Source organism: Dreissena polymorpha, chromosome 6, assembly GCF_020536995.1.
Source record: "Dreissena polymorpha isolate Duluth1 chromosome 6, UMN_Dpol_1.0, whole genome shotgun sequence".
NCBI lineage: Eukaryota > Metazoa > Mollusca > Bivalvia > Myida > Dreissenidae > Dreissena > Dreissena polymorpha.
The window spans coordinates 89,275,596-89,294,508 of NC_068360.1; the positions used below are offsets into that span (position 1 = coordinate 89,275,596).

Genomic DNA, 18,913 nt, shown 5'->3' on the forward strand with positions numbered 1-18,913 from the left:
ACAGTATTTTATTTCATCAAATGATCTATGAAACATGTTTGAGAATACGAATGTTAACTACCAAGAAACAACATCCTAATCTAATGCGTGTGGCCTCAACCTATATGACTGAAATGGTCGACAACAAAAAACTAAAACTTTACATAGATTACCTTTTGGTTCCTCATAAACTGCTGTGAAGCAGCCAAAATAGCACTCAGCGATTCAGTTACATTGTCTTCAAAATCTCCATTTTGTTCACAGTCGAAGCTGCTGAACATGGTCTGGTACAAAAAAATAATGTATAATTTAACAAATAAGGAGGGTTACACAGTTCAAAACGTCAACGAAAAGAAATAACATCAAACTAACAAAATACAATATAACTAATCGAAATTTTCTTCTTTCTATTTGTGTTATCATTGTCGGGTGTTGTCGTATATTCTAACCCGGTATTCACGCGGGTCGGCTTCTCGTAGTAATACGTTTATGCCCCTTGCTTTATGTTTACATACATATTTTTGCGACCTACTGGTTTAATCTGCAAGGAAATATCTCTCGCTACCGACATCAATAAATTCTTAGTAAGATTATGTCAAAAAATGATGGAGAACATAATTTGCAGCCCAAATCTTTTAAAAATCCATCTTGAAATGAAAATGCCCATTTAACTTGTTCACTCCTCCGATCTTGTTTTGCGTACGTCTGCTTGCAGGTGCTTGTGTCAGACATTAGTATCATTGTATTTTTTTGGTGTTGCACACCACTTTATTTAATTATTATTCTGGTCAGACTCTAATGATATTTGAATTTGTCTAGTTTAATTGTCTTTTTAAAGGAAAAAAAAACTGGAACAGTGTTAAAAAATTACGGTGATATTTATTTAGTTTGTTTAAAATGATATAAAAATACTTCTAGCTTGTGATGGTATTTCAGATTTGTGTTTACCTATAGTTGATTTAATGTTAGTGCTATCTATTGTATTTACCGCGGAAATAATCGATGCGATTATAAACAAGATTTACGGACAGTTTTGTTGTTGTTGTTTTTACTAAATATAAAAATAAAAGATTTTCGTTGCAAAAAAGTAAAGTTCAAATGCAGTAATGTCGAATGTGATCTCTTCAATCATTTATCCGATATATAAACATGGTGTTTGGATTCTCACCGCGAGAATACCGGATTGCAGGCTAAGTATACTTACACATCGTTTGACGATTTGAACTATATATAATCTCTCTACTTCCGCGTTCAGTTGACCAAAATCCCATACAAGAGGCAGCAAGCTTTCAGGGAGAGGCTGTACTCTATAAACCTATATGTGTAAAAACATATTTAGCAAACACTATTTATTATCTGTATTCATGCATGTAATAGCGTAATTACGATGTGGCGCTAGATAAAATGATACGATTTGCTTAATTGGTGTTCTGCTTATGGTACACAAATTACAAAATTATGGTATTGATATGCGTCATTATCAAAATGCTAGCATTCAATTTATCTTGATCCAGTTACAACAATTAATAATGCCGATTAATGCAATGCTTTTACATTTTCGCTGTTGGGACCTAATGGTTTTGATGGAATGTATCATGTATACAGTTAAATATTTCTGTTTGAGTAATTTATTTATACGTTTATCCTTACACAATTTGCAAGAAAAATATCTAAGATGGTTTTATTTTCGGAAAGTTGTTACAACAAGCCACAACATACATGTGTCAAAACAAACAAAAATAAAACAAAATATGCATAGCATAACGATATTTCAGCATTCAAATAAATGTAACATAAAAATGTATAATAAACAACCACACATCTAGCTAAATGATTTACATCATATTATTGAAGCTCACTTGCGTATCATTATTATCGCACATTATATTACAATCTTCAACAAAATCATTAAAATTACACACATAATTACAACAATATACAAGCCAGACGTTCAATTACAGTATTGTAAATAGTAGCTTCTTACCAAACGCCGCATTGGAATTTTTCCAAGTGTATCCCTTGTTTCATTGGCATCAACGTGGTAGCCGAGACCGGCATTTTCTAGATTTTCCACAAACTGGTCCGAATGCCTAAAATGAACTTGGTATAATGAAAGATTGATACAATCCGATATGTTGTGAGACACCTAAGACGCCAAGACAATTTTTCAGACACAGAAATGTGCACCAGTAAGTGTAAAAAGACTTCCAGACCAATAAATCATATTGAAATATACTTAATATTTAAAAAATAAATCAAAGGGCATTTAATTCCATAAAATCGTAACTATGTGATTGTTTAGCTGTGATGCAATCAAATTGACCACAAGTATTTGTTTATCATACCATTGTTAGTGAAACAAGGATGAAGGCACACATTTTGTACCATCGCATTTTTATGTTCAGATAATGTATCCCGAAAATTAAAAAAGGAGGGAGATAACTATGTTCAATATGTCACAACTACAATTCCTTCCCGTAAATCATTTTCAAATTAAAGTTGTTTAGCTGAAAAAAGAAGAACTATATCCATTAAGGAGTTACAATGGAGTCGAATCCTTGCGAGTTAAAAGTAAATATTTTTTAATTGAAATATTGTCAAAGTGCTACATTTTTGCCAAAACAGGTTGGAGCCAAACTTCATGCAATTCCAATGACTAACACATTAAAGTGAATTAGTTTGTTTGCTTGAACTAAGAGCAGACAAAAAGCAATCACTCTTTAAAAACTGGTCATAACCAATATAACATGTTTGCTATCATACATACACTCAATTTACATATCGGTGAATATGTTTATAAGTTCAACGTTTTAAAGTTGATGGGACACAAGCGCGAAATAACTCGGACCATACCATGTATCACAATAGGCGGTGGTATGCATCGATATTCAGAGTAAACATTATACCTGGTCTTTTGCCTTCCTTTAACCATTATAATAATATTTCGATTGGAGTGGAGAACATAATTCTTTTTTTAATGTCTGCGTATTAATTTGGTTAAATGATAGGATACTGTTTTTTATTCAAATATTATTTCTTTTATTGATATTTTTAAAGGGTCTTGATTACATAATTTTAGCATTATATGAAGTTTAAAAAATGTATCCTTACAGATATAACAGATTTGTACAGATTTTTTACCGCTCAGGTAAAACAGTACAACAATATGTGTCACTTAAAATACGTATTAACGTTGGGATATATAATGGGGTCGGTTATTTTAAAAGGTTAATTCATTTCATAATCCAACGGCCATCATCACTGTTTAATAGCATTATGTCTATTTTAAGCTTATATAACTGATCACATGTTGACCCACATATTAATGAAACCAACCAAACAACGTTTATAACGAGATATAGTTTAATCGATGTCAACTTTTTTGTTCGGAATACTCGCATAATTTACGTATGATCTTGGTTAAAGTATTCACAAAACAACGCATTAAACATCAACATATTTTTTATTATCATTTATCATTTAAAGAAAATATGGAAGACACTAATAACAATTTCATCAATTTAAAATGAGTCACGATATGACACTCATCGCATATTGTCCGACAATACATTGTCACTTCTACGTTCAACGTCATTAAGTTTGAGCGATCGACGTATGTTATCTCGTCTAGAGACTAAAACATTAATCACGTAAAACACTCGAAAAATTATCTGAAATAAATTCGAGGTATATATCGGCCATTTTTGTTTTGGGGGTTGGGGGAGGCTTCATCAGTTAAAACCCAATAACGCTGATCTTATCAATTCGACTTCGGTGAGAAACGTTCAAATGGAAAGTTCCTTCGTTGAGAACCGTGTACATACAGGTATGCAAAAACACATTTAAATATTTGACCATTAACACTTTTGTTTTGAAAACAATTAATTAAATAAATGTACTAGACCCATTCAGTATTAAACTTAGTATTCAAGACTGCCTTTCTGAAAAAAAGAGGCATGAAACTTTATAAATAATATAATACTGTTAACTAGTTAATCAGGTTTCTACGTTGTATTCGTGCTTACAATATTGTTTCCAGCAAAAATACAATCATCAGCTTTACAAAACATGTTGTTTACATTACATCGGAAACTTGTCGGTGGATATCATCCACATGATTTCGATGCGTACTCTCGTTCGTGATACTATGCTATTGAATTAATAGCATATATAACTACTATATCTATGCCCTACAAATCTAAAGTAGTCTACCTTCAATAATGCATTCGTTTAAGTTTGACATCCAAAACATATATAGTTCAATATGATGGTTTGTATATTCATGGCATGTTTTCGCAACAGGTGATAATAAACCTGATAAACTTAATAAACCTGATACTATATCTTTTAAAATAGATTATCTTTATACGAAAAAAATATTTTAAACGACACATTTCATAATCATAACTGCAAACGAGCTGTTGCACATTTCAATACCCGCAAAATCTCAGTTAACGGACGTTCAAAAAACCTTAACATATAAGACTGACGCAACGTCCCGCAAAACCACGTGTACTTGATAACCACGTTTGCAAATGGTTTAATATTAAAAGTATTGTTTTCACTAACAGCGACTTGAAATTCACGTCAGTTGAAAAAAGGTTTGATTAAGTCCCCAGTTGCTCTTTAAAAGTACATTTTATTTTACATCGTTTTGTGTTTAGCCAGGACAAAAAGAAAGAAAGACATACTAACGGACACGACTGGAATGGACAAATAAACAGATTGATGAGGCAAAGAAGAACGAACAGAATGAGGGTAAATTTATATTCCCCCATCGGGGATGTCTTTTTGCTATCATGAATCCCTCTGAAAACACACTTACGCCAACACAACGCATTTAACAAACCAGCATTAAGTATAACATTGTTTTGAATTAGGAAAGGAAATATTGTGAAATCACTGATTTCCGTGAAGTTCTCATGGCCAACCATTACACGATTTTTGGGATTTTATACCGTAAATATATATAATACTTCTGTATTTGTCTTATTCCGCGTGCCTTTTTACTTAAAAAATATGACATACAAACAATCTCAAAGGTAAACAAATTTTGTCCAGCTTATTTAAAATACTTTACATAATAATGAGTTAGTGCGTTCATACGATGTATCATAATGTCACAATCTGACCGAGCTGAATTGGCCAGCAAACCTTGCTTTAAAACCTGAGCATCAACACGAATAATAACCGCGAGGACAAGTTCAGAAAACAATAACGCCTATCAATAGCTCGGTAAAATGCTTAGTAAGTAGAGGTGAACTGACTTATAATCAATTATAAGCCTAGTGTTCATTTGGAGTGATCTTTTTAAATATCACATTGACATAGGATTTTTTTTTGCGTTTGATATGTATGTGTTTATTTTTAATTTCTATTTTGACATGTCCGTTTATTGTTCTTTTACTTCAAGCATTTTACTCGTACGTTTTTTTGTATTTATACGTATGTTTGCATTTTATCAATTCGTACGTGTTGCTTGCGAATTATTCGAAAATTACGGTAAAAATTTCAACATATGTCTTCATCGTCAGTGGCAATGCATTCCATATATTTTCCGTCAACTACATCATTTGTAGCTATTTATAAGTATTACATGGTTCCATTATGCATTTACAGTTATTGTAATCAAATAAGGAGAAATAAGAGTTTATATTATTAAAATAAAATTGACACTTCGAATCAAGCCCGTGACTAGAAAAAGAACGAAATCTTGCATCCCTTGTTGATTTGTGAACTGTGTTCTACCGATAACATGTACCTGAATGCATTTTAAATATTCAAACAACTATTTGTTTCACCTTATTAGATAATGGGTTAAATAACTGTTTATTTCTTTATAATTTTTTAATACAGCCAATTTACATCGGTTAGAATATACAATTACTGCACTATCATTTACAGTCATGAAACACCTGTACGGGTTTTACCTAATTAGTATTGTATTGTTAGAAATAGTATTGAAAAAATAAATAAAAGACACGGGAACTTACATTCTATACGGATTGCATGCTGCAATAATTTTCAAGTTTTGGTACATCTGTATGTTTTTTCCGCAAATTGATTGATCACACATCATCTCCTTAAAACTACCAGTCGCTTCTGTTGTATTTGCTTCGTCAAAAAAAAGTACAGTATACACATGCTCGCCAAATTCTTCAACATTTTTCTTGGCAATCGATTCCGCTTGATGAACTATTTTCTGTATAGCGAGTTTTGTTGTTCCTCCGTGTACCTTTGAACAAATATTAAATATAAGAGATAGAAAATACATGGTTAATACCGTGATAGTGAATGTTTCTCCGATGAGGTTGAGAAAATACAAATATGGCGAGCAGTAGCTAAACCTATTTTTGTGTTCGTGCCGTTTGGACACATTTTCTCTACTAAATCGCATTTTAAATTTTATGTTACTCGAATTGAGAAGGAGTAAATAATCAAAGATCGTATTGTTAGAATTGGTCTACTAATTGAATTGATATACATATGTGGTTATGATCTTTATTGGAGTGGTACATATTGATATTATATTTAAATAAAGGCGTAAAGGTTCATGTATTTGACTTATTTACTCTAGTTTTGAACAAAGAAAATGAATAACACGCTTGACTTATGAATGGAAAAGGGAAAATCATGTAATTATCTGCCTTCATAATACCACATATAGATAAACAATAGCTTGTGTGTAATCTACGATCTTTACGTACTACTTCTTGTTTTATTGTTGAATACCTTTGGGGAGTAGTGTTTCGAATTTAGTGCTGTGCCATTATATTATCCGCCGCGTATGATTACAATACTAACCTAATACATATATTCATTTCATTTTGACTCGAGTTATCCGGTCACATATTTATTTAGTAAAATGGTGCACATAGAAACAGGATCAATAGAGAAAACATAGTTGGCGACTGGATGAAGTTTATCCGGTGAGGCTTTGAAACTGAAAACAGAGCGTAGTGTAGCTTTTGTTTTCGTGCCTAACGGAATTAACTTTCTTTTTTCCGTCATCAACCGTGTATGTTAAATATAGAATCGTCTATATTGATATGTAAAAGCACTTTAGGTCAATTTAAGCTTACAAAATATTTTCTAACGTACATCCGCTTGAATTTTATCCGCTTGATTTTAAGCCTATTGCCCTAAATATAATCATCGTTTTCGCCCCGTCTTTTCTAGAAATGGTTATCATAGAACAATACTAAAATACGCTGAAATTGTTTTTTATTTAAACTAAAACACTGCAATGTATAATTCTCGAAAACGCTATTATATGACGTAATAAAATTGAATTGTTTAAAGCTTTATTGCTATTACAATTATATTGGACCAATGCTGCACGTACGAACAAGATCACAATGATTTCTACATATACAGCATGACATCGATGTGATGTCAGTCCATCGAATCGGCAAACCATATTCCATATAAGAACGCTAAAAATGTGAAGAGATATAATGAATTTGTAGTTTACCTTCACCAGTATTAAGTTTGTTGCCGGAACGTCTGGAGGACATTGCAGTGCACACATGAACTTCACGAGTCGTGTTTTACCACATCCGGTTTCGCCCATTATTATGACAGGAATGCCACACCTGTGTAATGTACGAATTTTTATACTGCGACAAGATCTGTCTGTCTGTCTTTTTTTCTGCCTGCCTTCCTGCCTTCCTTCCTGTCTTGTCTGTCTGTCTGTGTCCGTTGTCTGTCTGTTTGTATGTCTGTCCATCTGTATGTCTGTCTGTAAACGTATTGTCCGGTCGGGAATAATAATAGCACAAAATGTACACAATGAAAACTTTTGTTTATTGGCGGAACTTTCTATCGGATAAGTAGTCAATTAAAATGGTGCTTAACACGATGGGTATCCAAAAAACTATCAAATAATACTTCGTCCAAGAAAAATTAGGAACATTTTTTTTCACACATTTTTTACTACGGAACTTATTTCTTTTATGCGTGTGCAGCCAACAACAAACAAATAATACTTGATAAACTTTGTCATGTTTGTTACAATTATCATTGAAAAAAACACACACTTTTTTTATTCAAGAAAAGCAAATTTAAGATTATCGCACTGATTGTTGTACTGATAAAGATACTTTTTGAAACTGCATAGTTATTCCATTGCACATGACAACAGTGTGGTTAATGCTAATCAAATTCAGGGATTATGATGAAACATGCCAATGGAGCTAAGATGATATTACAGTCTATATAGTGTGTAAAGTTTGACGAGAAATATAGTTTGTATTGAAACAAATACATTAGAAAGATAGTTTAAACGTGTTCATTGAGTTTTTTTTTTGCTACATGTTCTCAGCCTGTATGTCTTTTCAATATAAAGGGTATGACTTAATATCGGAAAGGAGCTATTTTTCGGAAGAGGCTTACAGTAAACGGATGGGCCTCTTTGCACTTTGACCTTTTATTGGTGTCAACTCAACTTTGGCGTTCAATACCAACACTGGTTACTCATAATGCTTTCATCATCACAACCACCACTATCATCAATATGTTGATGTTAAAATCATCATCTTTTTACAAAATGTATTAACTGTTGATAGTATATATCTCATGTTTTACATTAATTATTAAACATGTGTATATTTGATATTTACATAGATCAAAGCTTGAGAGTTATGCAAGCATGTTTTAGACTGATTGTGATCTTGATCATCCCACGACGATGATGATAATAGAGAGGAGGATAGATAGGAGGTGAATAAGTATGATCTTTATTGAGATTGTTGATATAATAATCGTTAAGTTACTTCCAAATAAGCCGTGATAAGTATTACAGCAACGCACGGTTGACCTAGTTGGTAGGCAGAACACTGGTTGACACGAATGTAAGGTACTACATGGCATTGTTTGTTTCGATAAATCATTAAACAAGTAAAACAAGCAATTATATACTAAAACAAAATAGGAAAAAAATACGTTTTTATTAAATGGGTATTGAATTGAACTTGTATATACATTTTATTTAAATATTTAGTTTATTTTCTCGTTTGATTTTAAATTAATTGTGAGCATTTAACTGGTCTAGTTTGCAAAGAAGAATGACTTATTAAATAGCTAAAGGAATTTTGTGTGTAATACTATTACGTTAAAAATTGTTGACTGTGATTAGATGTATAAACCTAGGCCTACATAAGCCACAACACTGTTATTATATTTAATCAAGTAATAATAACTTTATAAAGTGGGAATCTATTGCCCAACAAACATCAGATGTTATTGTTAAGACATCCTCACACTCAAACTGAAACAGCTGATAATGCCAATACACACATTATTATATCTTAATGCGGTTGGGATTCTTCGCACGAAAATGATATGAATTTGTTTTTATACCACCTCAGCCCAAAAATACTTGATTCATAACCGTCTGGTGACTGTTTTTAGCTCACCTGTAAAAACTCATTTTAAGGACACACTGACTTAAAATAAAAAGGAGACCAGAAAAAGTCAGAACGCCACACACATAACAGGCAACGTAAATTTAAACATCAGGACAAGTAAGGAATGCCAGTAAAAAAATGTGCCTATTATGTACATTGCTCATTGTCATGTTTATGCGTTAGATATAGGAAATCATTTTCTAAGAAAGCGATGTTGTATGTAATTACAGTCCAAAGCGTTATCGTTTTAAAGGCAACATGCATTTCCACACCTGCTGATGAAACTCTAGTCACGTTGTATTTATTGTAAGGTCCTAAATCACATTATTTTAATTTCATAAACAGCAAATTCAGATTGCCTACACAATATTGCCATGTACCCTATTACTTACCGTTTATTTTTATATGAGTTAATTTTTTTCAATATTTTTTCATAGCAAATAAAGTACTCAAGTTAACCAGCTCGAACAAACTATATAATTATCATTGCAATATGCAGTATATAAATGGTTTAAGTTGGTTTCAGACAAAACTGAATAATAAAACCAAGTTGATTTTTTTGGTTATATAAGCACAAATGTAACAGCGACTTCAATTAGGTCAAAGTAGCAATCACATCCTGGAGAAATTACGCTTAAGGGCCTGTTTTGCAAATGTTTCTTTTTTTGTTACAAAACGTATTAAATGTTACACATGCTAATATAAGAGTTCCATCAAGATGGCTGAAACTTTAGAAACATATTTACCCGCATGCAAATGTGTGCATCCCCATATTTTGGTACAATTGTTTTGTAGAGTTGGATAAATTTAATGCTCCTTTCTTTTTCTATTTTTTTACGCCCCACGAAGCTAGGCTTGTTTCTATTATACGTGCATTACATATCACGTTGTTCTACGTCCAAACAAACCAAACAAGTAACAATCGAAGACTGTAGCAATTTCCTAGAAAACAATGAAATACGAGTTTTTATATATTCTTACATGTTTTGTGAATAACCGTAGGCAAGTGAGTGTGAGTGTTTGGAGCTATTTTTAACCGGTTTCAAACTATATTGCTTTGTGTTAACTGATCCAAGTCGGTGATCCAAGTTCTATTAATGTGTGGGGTTTGTGTTTATGTGTATCTTGTGTTAAGTTCATGCATCCGTAATCACATGGTTTGGTATTTGCTGTTTTGCCATAAATAATGAACCACAACATAAGGTCTTTATCATGAGGACGCTGCGGAAGTTTCACTTCGCTAATTCTTCTATGTTGAGAAGCTTTCTAAACATAGCAATATAACGAATTCTACCCTAAGTTTATAGTTTTTTAATAAAATCTAACATCTAAATAAAATTTCCACTGTCCGTAATTTCATATATTTTCCTTACTATGTGCGAAGTAACTTGAAATACCGTAAGTAAGTAAAAATACATGGCATAATCTATTATGGAATTATTACAAAATGACAAAATGTTTTCAAACGGAATAAATATACACTAAAAAATTAACAGTTGACACCCTCAATTAACAGTTGACACCCTCATTTCATGGAAACATGGATACCGTAATAATACATTGTACAAATATGTTTCAAGATCCTGCCCATTCCCCTGGCAGCAATTGTTTTTCAACGAATCTGGAACGACTTTCCAAGTATATGAACTATAATTTCAAATTGTTCATATCAAGTTAAATAATGATTCGTCGAAATAATTTACCATATGTTATCCAGATGTGTGTTTTACAAACACTAGTATATTTTGACTAAAAAATCGCCACGCACTTTTTCTCTAATGTTTTTTAACGGAATGTAATAATTTTTCCCCAAAACATTATCAAATTTCTGAACAATATTAATGTTTGTATTGCAATATGCGATTTAAAGAATGCAACGAATGTGCGTATATTTGGCCAAACATCCTAGTTTTAGATACCAGTTTCTAACTCGATCGAGTTACTAAGGGTACGCAAATCAAAGCCACAAACTTGGTCACGCAGTAAACCACATATTAGACAAGACAAACGACAAACAGAAGGCGATAACTCATGCTCACCATGAACAAGTTTTGTTCGTGTGAGCTAGTCTTCACAATATCGTACCGAAATCTCATATATATCGCCAGGATCTTTTTCATATTATCAATGGTCAACTCGTATGTTGGGTCTGGATCATGAATGTTCTGTACACCCATCACACTGCATAACCTCTTGATATATTCCATTCTAAAACAGGTAAATATTTTGGCACATTGACAACGGACCAACTTAAATTTCAAACAAGATAAAACTAATGTGAATGTACATGTATTTAAATGCAATAAATTTCCGGACAAAAATATGTATGAACCTTTGGTCGTTATCTTCATCGTCGGAGGCCTCTTCGGATAGCGGCACTCCATTTTCAATCAATGACCTCATTAATCGTTTTCGCATTATTCGCTTTTCCAATACAAGCCCGGTTTGTACATCGATTAAATTACCTTGATAATCGATGTTAAATCCCAGGAAAGTAAATGACTCACGGTCGAAGTTAAAAAGTATATACGGATGTGGGCTGAAAACGAAATATTTATACTAACAATTTACCTCATAAAATATACTATTATTTAGCATACCGAACTCGACTAATTCAAAATTGCTTAAACACTGTCTCATATATGACAAACATGAGAATAAAATGGATGTGCATGAAAGAACATACCTGGTTTCCCAAGTTCTTCTCAGCTCAAAGCGACTAAGCTCATTGTTTTCCTTAGTCACGGAAGAAAATCCAGACGACATTATTCTGATTGTTTCATCCAAAGCTGTAAGGTCCCTTCCCTGCCAGCGTTCCGTTAAAATTGTAGTTTCATCTCCAGCTGTAAGATCGTCACTGACGGACATGGGCTCTATTGAATTATCGGAATAACCTGTAGGGGTATAATGTGTTTCATCCCAAGCCGTAATATCGTAACGACCATGCCAGGGTTCCGTGAAATTATCTGAAGAACTTGTGTCATCGCTATCAGACTCATCGTCACTATCAGGTTGTGATTCAATATTAAATGTATCATCAGGCGATTCTTCTGTGAGAGTGAGTGATCGGGTTGAGAAGTCCTTACACAATAGAAGGGGTTCATATGATATCGTGCAACAACACATATTATAATTTATGTATTTTTTAATGTTTATTTGATTTCAAAATTCAGTATAATATTATTCACAACGACCTGTTTCTACCTTTGACATCTGAATAAGAAATCGAAGTACAAACGAAGAAAAGCCAGGAAGATCTTCTTCTGCAGCACGTGTAACAAACTGGTTTTGTTCGAAGTCTAAGAGTTGTTTGTTCAAGAACAGCACAAAGTGGTAAATCTCTGACCAAGATGGATTTACTACTCCGCATCGTCTACAAGTCAAAATAAAACAAGTTTAGAAGGCCATCCATAATTATAGTGGCAAATGGTTTTCCTAAATCTTCGTGGTGTTTGCCACCCTTTCAAGATGCCAGTAGAAATGCATTAACAAGTAAAATCCTTCTATTTCTAGATTGTATTTCTGTTAACTTTTTAAATTTTAATACACCAGTGAACTTAATTAGAAATGGCCATCTTATATATATTAAGCAAACACAACTATTTAATAAATTACAAAATAACGATAACAACTCATTTTAAGAAACAATACTATTGTAATCGAGCATGATTTAAATGTAATCGCGGCAGGGTTTGACACGAGCTAGGCTTAGAGCATGTCACATGTCTGCGTTGGTCGTTTACATGAATGATAGGAACAGAATCAAAGGAAAACCAACTTTTTACAAACGTACACCGAACGTATGGAAATAACTACTAAAGCTATTTATATCTTGTATATCGCTCAATGTCAACTTTATACTTCATACTATTTTTTGCGTTAAAATAAGTTTAAAACGTTTACACAAAATTAGATCTAATACTATCAACTATTTTTTTATTTTCACGAAATCGTTCATATTTCGAATTAAATGTCAAAAATAGGTTTCAACATTTTCAAACAATTTATATAATTTAAAGGAACGTATTTAGATAGAAAACGATACGGCCATTTATATAATTAATACGCGATATATAATTAATACAATAAGTCCACTTCAACCACTTAATTTGTGCTGTTGCAAATACTTAATCCGTTAACACAACGTTGTCCAGTCTCAGGAGGTTTTCTATGATCTGCATTATGTTGTTTAAAAAAAATTGTATCTGTATGACGCACACATTGAAAGAAATTTTTTTAAGGTGAAGCATGCAATTGCAACGTATAAATACACCTATACATGACTTCCTGAAGTATATGTTTAGATACGACAGTGCTTTTATCCAACGCTATATATATTTCTCTTCAACAATTGCCTTACATTTAGGGTAAAAAAACAATTACCTATTCATAAACGAAAATTAGACACCATTGTATAGAATCATTGAGTCGTGCAAAAAAACTTATTATACAGTTTATTTAAAGGTAGCGGTTTTACAAAAATTCCTTGCACATTTGGAAGACTGAGTAATGTAAATAAATGTTCACATTACGTCTTGGTAACGTCCATGTTGTAGTGGATGAAAACATATTGCAACACATAGCTTGCCTGTCTGAATGTTCATTATATAAACATGAATCCGGAGATAAACTGCTTAATTTATTAACATGCATATAAGTTTTACTTACTGGGGGCTGGATGGCCATTTAACAAGTTAGGCCTGGACCTTTCCTAAATATAACACTACCATAATGTTTGACAACAACGGTTCTTTTTTTAAACTGTGAAAGTATGATAATTCATAGTTTAGTTTCATTTTATTGTCATGGCTTTATTAATGAACATAAAAACTTTATTTACACCGAAAAAATAACCCTTTGACGTTTTCGGACAAATTTCGGACGTTTTCGTTTGTCTTTTGACCCCCGAAACTACATTCAAGTATCTCCATTTTTAGCGAGAAACAATACGGCTAATTCACAGTTACTTACCTTATCCAATTTAAATTCATAGTCATGTGCATTTGTGACTGCAAGAGTATACAAAACCTAGCATGCGCTTTGTGATACGTGTGTTTTAAAATAACATTAACACAAGATTTTGCCAATTTGCAAGTTTCCTTGAGATGGTTGGTTACATTAATTTCAACACGCGGTTAAATATTGGGAACGAGACTTTATGTACGAATGCGAAAAGATCTATCTTTGGGTGTCTTTGTTTATCAACACTATCGCTCTCTTTGTCCTCAATCATAATGAAGTTTACATTAATAATGGACAAAAAGTTGTGAAATAAAAAAAATGCAAACTATTAGCGGGAGGATAATTCAGCAAAAAGCAAAAATTGTAACTCTTATATAGCCTTATGTTGTGCGACCCTATACATTCTGTCAACGATGTTGGCAGCATAACAAAGGTTGTTGAACTAATACATTGCAGAGGTTATATTTAAATTTCATGCAGTTTGCACGATTTAATGGAGATAAATACGTGTAATGATTCTATAAATATTTACAAAATAATAGACCAACAGAGACTCCAGAATAGCTTTTTAAAACAGCAACATTTAATGTTGTCAATAGCTAATTTCAGAATTCCAGAATACTAACTTGTATTACTCTGTAAATTTAAGACTTGCAAAATGTCAAAAATTGTTTCCATTACCAAAGGGGATAATCGTTGAAAATGTTAAGTCTAGACAATGTAATGTTTTACTTTTTTACATACTTTCTTATAATTTGATATAGCCCGCCTTTGTTTCATCAGATGACGTGAATGCAAGGTGTTATTTGTTAACATAATTTTTTTTAAGAAATGGGTCTGTGGTGTTTACGTAAAACATGCGTTTACTATACTAATTCATAACTAGTTGAATTATACAATTTTAAGAAAGTGGCGACTTGTTTTTTGGCAATTTTAAGAAGTTCGCGACTCACATTTTCACAATTGGACAAAGCTTGCGACTAAGTGTTTCACAATTAAATAAAAGTACACCACTCATTGATTTACAAAATTACAGGTCAAATGCACCTACATAAAAACAGGGAAAGCAAACCTGCTAGCAACATAGTTTGAACCAATATAAATGGTCTATTAAAACGGAATGCTTTTTTGATTATCATAAACAATTCACTTTTACATCTTCCTTTTTCAAAATAATGATGCCATCGTGTGTACTGCATATTTTGCAAAATGTCAGATTATTGTATCAGTAAATGCATCTTAAACGTTTATTATAATGCTATTTAATGCACAATAATGTAAAATTGTATGAACTATTGATAATTGAAGTCTTTTGAGCTATGTGCTAAGGACTGTTGGAAAACATTGCGCACATTCATTTCTACAAACACACATCAATCAATTCCACCCCTATACGATGAACATTCGAACACGTTTGAGGCAAATGACACATGCAAAGCTGAACTCATTAATTCATATTTTGCAAATCAATCATCAATCGATGTACAAAATCATGATCTTCCCACGCATAACACCGATAACAATAATAGCTTAAATTCAATTGATATTACTCAGGAAGAAGTCATCGACGCAATTAAATGTTTAAAGGTAGGAAAAGCTTCAGGACCTGATGGAATCGATAATCGTATCCTCAGGGAAGCAATGTATCAACTTAGCTCTCCCCTATGTGAACTATTCAGATCATGTCTTTCTGCTCGTAAAATGCCTTCATGCTGGAAAATTGCAAACGTGTGTCCGGTCTTCAAAAAGGGTGATCCAGCTCTTGTTTCGAATTGTCGTCCTATATCCTTGCTTAATACTATCGAAAAGGTCTTTGAACGAATAATCCACAAACATGTTTTTAATTTCCTGCGTTCTAATTCCTTCTTTACACGGACTCAATCTGGCTTCATGCCTGGCGATTCGACAGTTAATCAGTTAACCTATATTTATGATACATTTTGCAAAGCTCTAGACAATGGTCTTGAAGTCAGAGTTGTATTTTTCGATATAAGTAAAGCATTTGACAAAGTTTGGCATGAGGGTCTTTTGTTCAAACTTCAAGCAGCAGGCATTCGGGGAGATTTATTAGCATTTATATCTAATTATCTTTCTAATCGTAAACAGAAAGTCATTCTACCAGGAGCAGAATCAACTCCTGCAGAAATTATCGCTGGTGTTCCACAGGGGTCTATATTAGGTCCCCTTCTATTTCTTGTTTACATCAATGACATAGTAGCTGATATACAAGCCCAAATAAACCTATTTGCCGATGATACAAGTCTCTTTATGATTGTAAACTCGCCGGATCAAACTGCAGCTGTTTTGCAATCAGACATAGATAAAATTTCACGATGGGCTGATCAATGGCTAGTACATTTTAATCCCTCCAAATCAGAATCAATGCTGATATCTCGTAAAATTAATAAACCGCATCATCCTCCACTTTCAATGGGGTACGTTGACATACCTATAGTAAATATCCACAAACATTTAGGAGTATATTTGACAAATGACTGTACTTGGCATGAACATATAACGTTCATTAAAGAAAAAGCGTGGAAGCGTATAAATATAATGCGTCGTCTCAAATCAATGCTTGATAGGACATCTCTTGAAACTATATATTTTGCATTCGTATGACCAATACTTGAGTATTCAAATGTTATTTTTGACAATTGTACCCAATATGAAAAGGATGAATTAGAAAAAATTCAAACAGAGGCAGCTCGTATATCAACTGGTTGTACTCGATTAGTGTCACTTGAAGATCTTTATAATGAGATAGGTTGGGGAACTCTCAGTCAAAGACGACGAAAACATAAGTTAGTATTAATGTACAAAATGCAGTTTAGAGAAGCACCTTACTATTTACAGTCACTTCTTCCTGACACAGTCGGAGCATCTAGCCAATACCCTCTTAGAAATGCGTCTCATTTCCAGTCCATTTATGCTCGAACCGCATCTTATTCACATTCATTTCTACCATCTACAGTATCCGATTGGAATTGTCTTCCAGAAGAGTTTAGAAATGCTGAATCGATTCATTCATTTAAAAAACACATTAATAGTGATCGACCAATTCAAAATCCATTGTTTTCCTATGGAAAGAGACGCTCTCAAATTTTACACACACGCATTATAACTAATTGTAGTGCACTAAATGAACATCTATTCAGGCGAAACGTAGTTGCATCGCCTCTATGTCAATGCGGTCAAAGAGAATCACCATTTCATTATTTTCTTGAATGCCAGCTTTATATTAATATCCGTGCAGAACTTCTGAACACTATATCTATTTATTCCGTCCCCTCTGTCCAAACGATTTTATATGGAGATAACATTCTGAATTATCAAACTAATACCACTATCGCTGAGGCAGTACACAAATATATTATCGATAGCAAACGATTTGAAACATAGTTTTTGCGACAGAACTTCTCTAGAACTTCTTTTCTCTTACTAAGTCTCTTCCGACATGTATGTAGGGTGTTTATACTCTACTTTTTTGAACTATCGCTTTAAATTTATACATGTATCTATCTTGCACATTTCTTCTCCATCTTTTCTTCTTTTCTCTATTAACTACTATATCTCCTTATCAAAATAATTTCATTGTTGTTATATGTATGAGCAAACCAATAATGTTCGCTTGAAAACATGCAACTTAATATAAACCTTTTGGAGAAGAACTATATAAGACGAAGTCTTCCGTTCTAATCCAAATCAAACTTGTTTGTATGCAATTGTTTTATGTTTCATGTGTAAATGCATTCTTGTTTGAAATAAATACGTTTAAACTAACTATTGATAACACTTGGAACACTTGTTTACTTGGGCGTCGTATTAAACGATAATGCGAAACGTCTTATACCTTAAATATTTCGCTTACCGTGAAGTCGCTAACTTGAAGCTTTTTTAAAAAACAAACCGACCGATCGTATTTTTTAAGGTTTCATCACATCTTTCAATCATACCTCATAAAAACTGATAAGCAATCGTTTGGCGAGCCAACACATTTTGTTGCATCCACTTCCAGCATGCTGTTGTTTTTTTCTAACTTGAGCAAATATTGGAATGCGCGTTGAAAATCCGAACTCCTGAAGATGGTGTCATCGAATACTTGATCTGATGAGTTTCCTTAATAATGCAAATTAATGCATCAGTAAACTCATATCAGTTGTAGTATTGTATAAAATGTCTATGCATTTTTAACTGTATCATTGCCGGTACGTTATTCCCAATATGTTAGGATAATGTGAAGCTAGATATCACTGAAAGCGATTTATATCCCGTAATAAACCGTCTGGGCTGAATTATTATTGTTTAGCTCAGCTATTGACCGTAATAAATTTATCAAGTGCTAAACATAATATCATTGCGGGTAAAATGCGTACTTCTATATTATATCTTGTATTCTTTCAAGCCATGATGAACTAATATGCAGTCCGTTTCGTTTAGAAAATAAGACTGCTTAAGTTTTGCTTTCGACGTTATTTTTATGTGGAAGCTTTGACCTCAAAGAATAACATCGACTTTGATGGAAGTTGTACGGTCATGCCATCGGATGACGATTAACAATTAGT

At 32.9% G+C, this 18,913-nt stretch overlaps 1 protein-coding gene across 1 annotated transcript in view; it reads right to left on the reverse strand.

The window, feature by feature from the left end:
• LOC127835226 (E3 ubiquitin-protein ligase rnf213-alpha-like) overlaps nucleotides 1-18,913 on the reverse strand; it is a 102,724-nt gene that overhangs the window by 66,238 nt on the left and 17,573 nt on the right. The window contains exons 11-20 of the mRNA XM_052361549.1: nucleotides 18,305-18,467; nucleotides 12,591-12,759; nucleotides 12,073-12,467; nucleotides 11,719-11,925; nucleotides 11,472-11,594; nucleotides 7,454-7,574; nucleotides 5,973-6,214; nucleotides 1,964-2,069; nucleotides 1,184-1,294; nucleotides 153-263 (exon numbers count right to left, since the gene is read on the reverse strand). Coding sequence (XP_052217509.1) covers nucleotides 153-263; nucleotides 1,184-1,294; nucleotides 1,964-2,069; nucleotides 5,973-6,214; nucleotides 7,454-7,574; nucleotides 11,472-11,594; nucleotides 11,719-11,925; nucleotides 12,073-12,467; nucleotides 12,591-12,759; nucleotides 18,305-18,467 — 1,748 coding nt within the window. The remainder of the gene's footprint in view (nucleotides 1-152; nucleotides 264-1,183; nucleotides 1,295-1,963; nucleotides 2,070-5,972; nucleotides 6,215-7,453; nucleotides 7,575-11,471; nucleotides 11,595-11,718; nucleotides 11,926-12,072; nucleotides 12,468-12,590; nucleotides 12,760-18,304; nucleotides 18,468-18,913) is intronic.